The 2,919-nt window shown below is 54.6% G+C and overlaps 1 protein-coding gene across 1 annotated transcript in view; it reads left to right on the top strand.

The window, feature by feature from the left end:
• Positions 7-2,919, top strand: part of ZFPM1 (zinc finger protein, FOG family member 1) — a 28,319-nt gene continuing 25,406 nt past the window's right edge. Inside the window, exon 1 of the mRNA XM_021408618.1 lies at positions 7-78. Within this exon, the coding sequence (XP_021264293.1) occupies positions 39-78 (40 nt within the window). The 5' untranslated portion in view covers positions 7-38. The remainder of the gene's footprint in view (positions 79-2,919) is intronic.

Genomic DNA, 2,919 nt, shown 5'->3' on the forward strand with positions numbered 1-2,919 from the left:
CCGCCCGCCCAGCCGCCAGGCTCGCCCCGAGCCGAGCGATGTCCAGGAGGAAACAGAGCAACCCCCGGCAGATCAAACGTGAGTCCCTCGCTGCTCGCTTTCGCCCTATCGCACGCCCCTCTGTATGGCTGCTTTTTTATGATTTGATTCCCGTTGTAATGGCTTCATTGTGTTATTCGTGTATTTTTTTTGAAGATTTGGTTTTTTTCTCATGTTCGTTGTTCGGTTATTTTTAATAATTTATGATTCTTCCGTGCCATTTCTTTTTGTTATTTTTTATTACCCTTTTACACTCCGCCTCTGCTCCCAACCCACCCCCCCACCACGCTGCCCACCGCCCTCCCCTCGGCTCCGCTCTCGATGGTGCCCTCGATAAGCGCTGCAAATATTCCGCTCCGCGAGTCCCGGCCCGATAGATACCATCGCTCTGTCGGGACGGCCCTGCAATGCCGATCGTATCGCTCCCACCCGCCGGAGCCGCCCACGGGGCTCTCGGTCCCGCGTGGGGTTCCCCGACCTCCACGGGACATCCCACGCACTGCCTCGTGTCCCCTCTCCGTGTCCCCGGGGGGAAGCTGGGATCCCCGTGGTGCTCTGCGGCCGCTTTCCCGCGTGGGTCCTTGGGATGCGGGATCGGGATGCGCCGTTCGTCGCCGCGTTGTACGAGAAATTCCCTCAACTGTTGGAAGTTTTTGCTGTCGGGCTCCGCCGGCTGCGTTTTCCCTTCCTCTCTCTGTTGCTTTTCTTTTCTCTTCTTTTTTTTTTTTTTCCCCTCGAGTCGATGGAAGCGGGCGATAAGGCCGAGATGGGAGGATAGGGAAGGCTGGCCACCATGTGATAATAGGGCTTTATCTTTCTCTTGAAATAATTGCAAGGCTGAGTTGCACCTACCTGTTTCCCTGCCTGGGGTGATTGTTCTGGCGATAAAGCTCAGCAGACTTTTACCCGGCTGGAGTTAAAAATAGTCCCAGCTGCCTCCTCGGGTTTTTCTTTTTTTTTTTTTTTTCCCCTTCTGATTATTCCCTGTTTCCTTTTATCCAACTTCTGCGGGTTCCTCTCTCTGTGCCCCAGCGATGGATCCGGGTCCCTCTTGGCCTCCGGGCGGGGGGGGGGGAACGGGATAATATGGTGTGGGTCCAGAGGGGCTATGGAGCGCGGGGGGGCGGGGATGTGGGGCGTGGGGGGGGGATATGGAGTGAGGGCGGCTCACCCCCCCCCACACTGCTCGCTGCAGAGATGCGAAGCGCTGATAACAGTGGGAGGCTGATCTCAGGCCGCCAGCGATGGCCAAAAGCGATTAAAAGCTGAAAGCTTGGAACCCTTCCTGTATGTGTCAACATGAAAACAGTCATTAGAGACGTGGAGCGCCGCGAGAGCGCGTTGCACTGCCTCCGACGGCCCTCTCCCGAGGAGGGAAAGTATGCATGAATCAGGGCTCTGGTAACCAGACTCCTCTCATGTACAGACCGGACCTGTTTCCACAAAGTCTATCCTTTTTATCATCTCGGCTGGAGCATTAAAACCTCCTCCAGATCCCTATCTGCTTGTTTTATTTTCCCCAGTGACGCTATGTTCCCTCTCTGTCTTCATCTCTCCCTTTTATTTATTTATTTTTATTATTATTATTATTTTGCATTATGGTTTTTTTTTGTTCTGTTTTTTTTTTCTTTTAAAAACCCGATGTGCAGCGCAGATAAGGGGAGATCGCGGCCGATCGCCGGCAGCGATAAGACAAAGATCAGACACCGGACTATATTTAACCGCCCGCTTCAACCTTCCCCTCCGCTCTGTGTGTGCCGAAGGTTTCCTCTCCCCCCAGGGAGGGGTTGTTTTGGGGGGGGGTGCCCACCCCCCACTTAGTGCCACGCGATGGGAACGCGCTGGGGGCCGGTGGGCGCTCCGTGGCATCGCAGCCAGCTGTTCCAGCTCTTGTGTTCTGCTGTGTCCCCATGCCGTGTGCCATTCCCCATCCCCATGCCGTGCCCCCGTGCCACGTGCCAGCCCCTATCCCTTGTCCCCATGCCGCTCTTTACGCCACGTTTTTACCCCCTGGGGGGGGGCTCAACCCCCCACCCCCCATTGCCACATTTCACACGCTGAGCTCCCTGCAGCTGCCGCCGCTTTATTTTCTTTTATTATTATATAGTGTTTTTTTTTTTTTTTTTGCAGCCTTTTGTTCTGCTGGCAGATAGATGTGAGGGGCTGATAGAGCGCAGGAGCCGATCCCCGGTGCTGATAGCCCCGTGATATTTATTAACTTCAAACGCGGGAGCGCGGCTGATGAGCGAGCAGCTGGCGGCACGCAGCCCCGCGATGGGGGGGGGGTGGGGACGATAACGCTGACCCGCGCTGCCCGTGCACCTCCCCTAGGGCTGTTTTTAGTGTATTCATGTATTTATTTCTCATTTCTTTTCCTTCCTAAATGAGCTGGAAGTGAGCACTTTTGTTGTCGTTGCAGGAGGCTGTGGGGTTTTTTTTTTCTTTCTTTTTTTTTTTTTTTTTTTTTTCCTTTTCCCTTTCTATTCTGCTCTCAGCCGGAGCAGATCTGCGCTCCGATAAGCGCAGCCGATCTCCATCCTGATAGAGATCGCCAGCGCAGATAAGGGCCGCTTATCTCTCCCAACCAGGCTGGAGCAGCGCTCGTTGCAGCAGCAAACACAGCAACGAGGGGCAGAAGGGCTCCCACGCTCCCTTCCGTTGCAATTGTGATTAATGCAGGTGCTTTAATTACCTGACGGGGGGCAGCTGCGTGCGTGTGCTGTTATTTCTCAGGGGGGTGTTCCCCCCCCCCCCAACCCTGTGTGCAAAGCAGCCTCAAGTGGAAGCCGAGCTTATCACCTACAGATGTTGCATTACTTTGACGAGCACTGACTTTCTTTTCCGATCGCTATCTCCGATTCTGCTCAGCGCAGCAAACGC

Source organism: Numida meleagris, chromosome 10 (genome assembly GCF_002078875.1).
Source record: "Numida meleagris isolate 19003 breed g44 Domestic line chromosome 10, NumMel1.0, whole genome shotgun sequence".
Lineage (NCBI taxonomy): Eukaryota > Metazoa > Chordata > Aves > Galliformes > Numididae > Numida > Numida meleagris.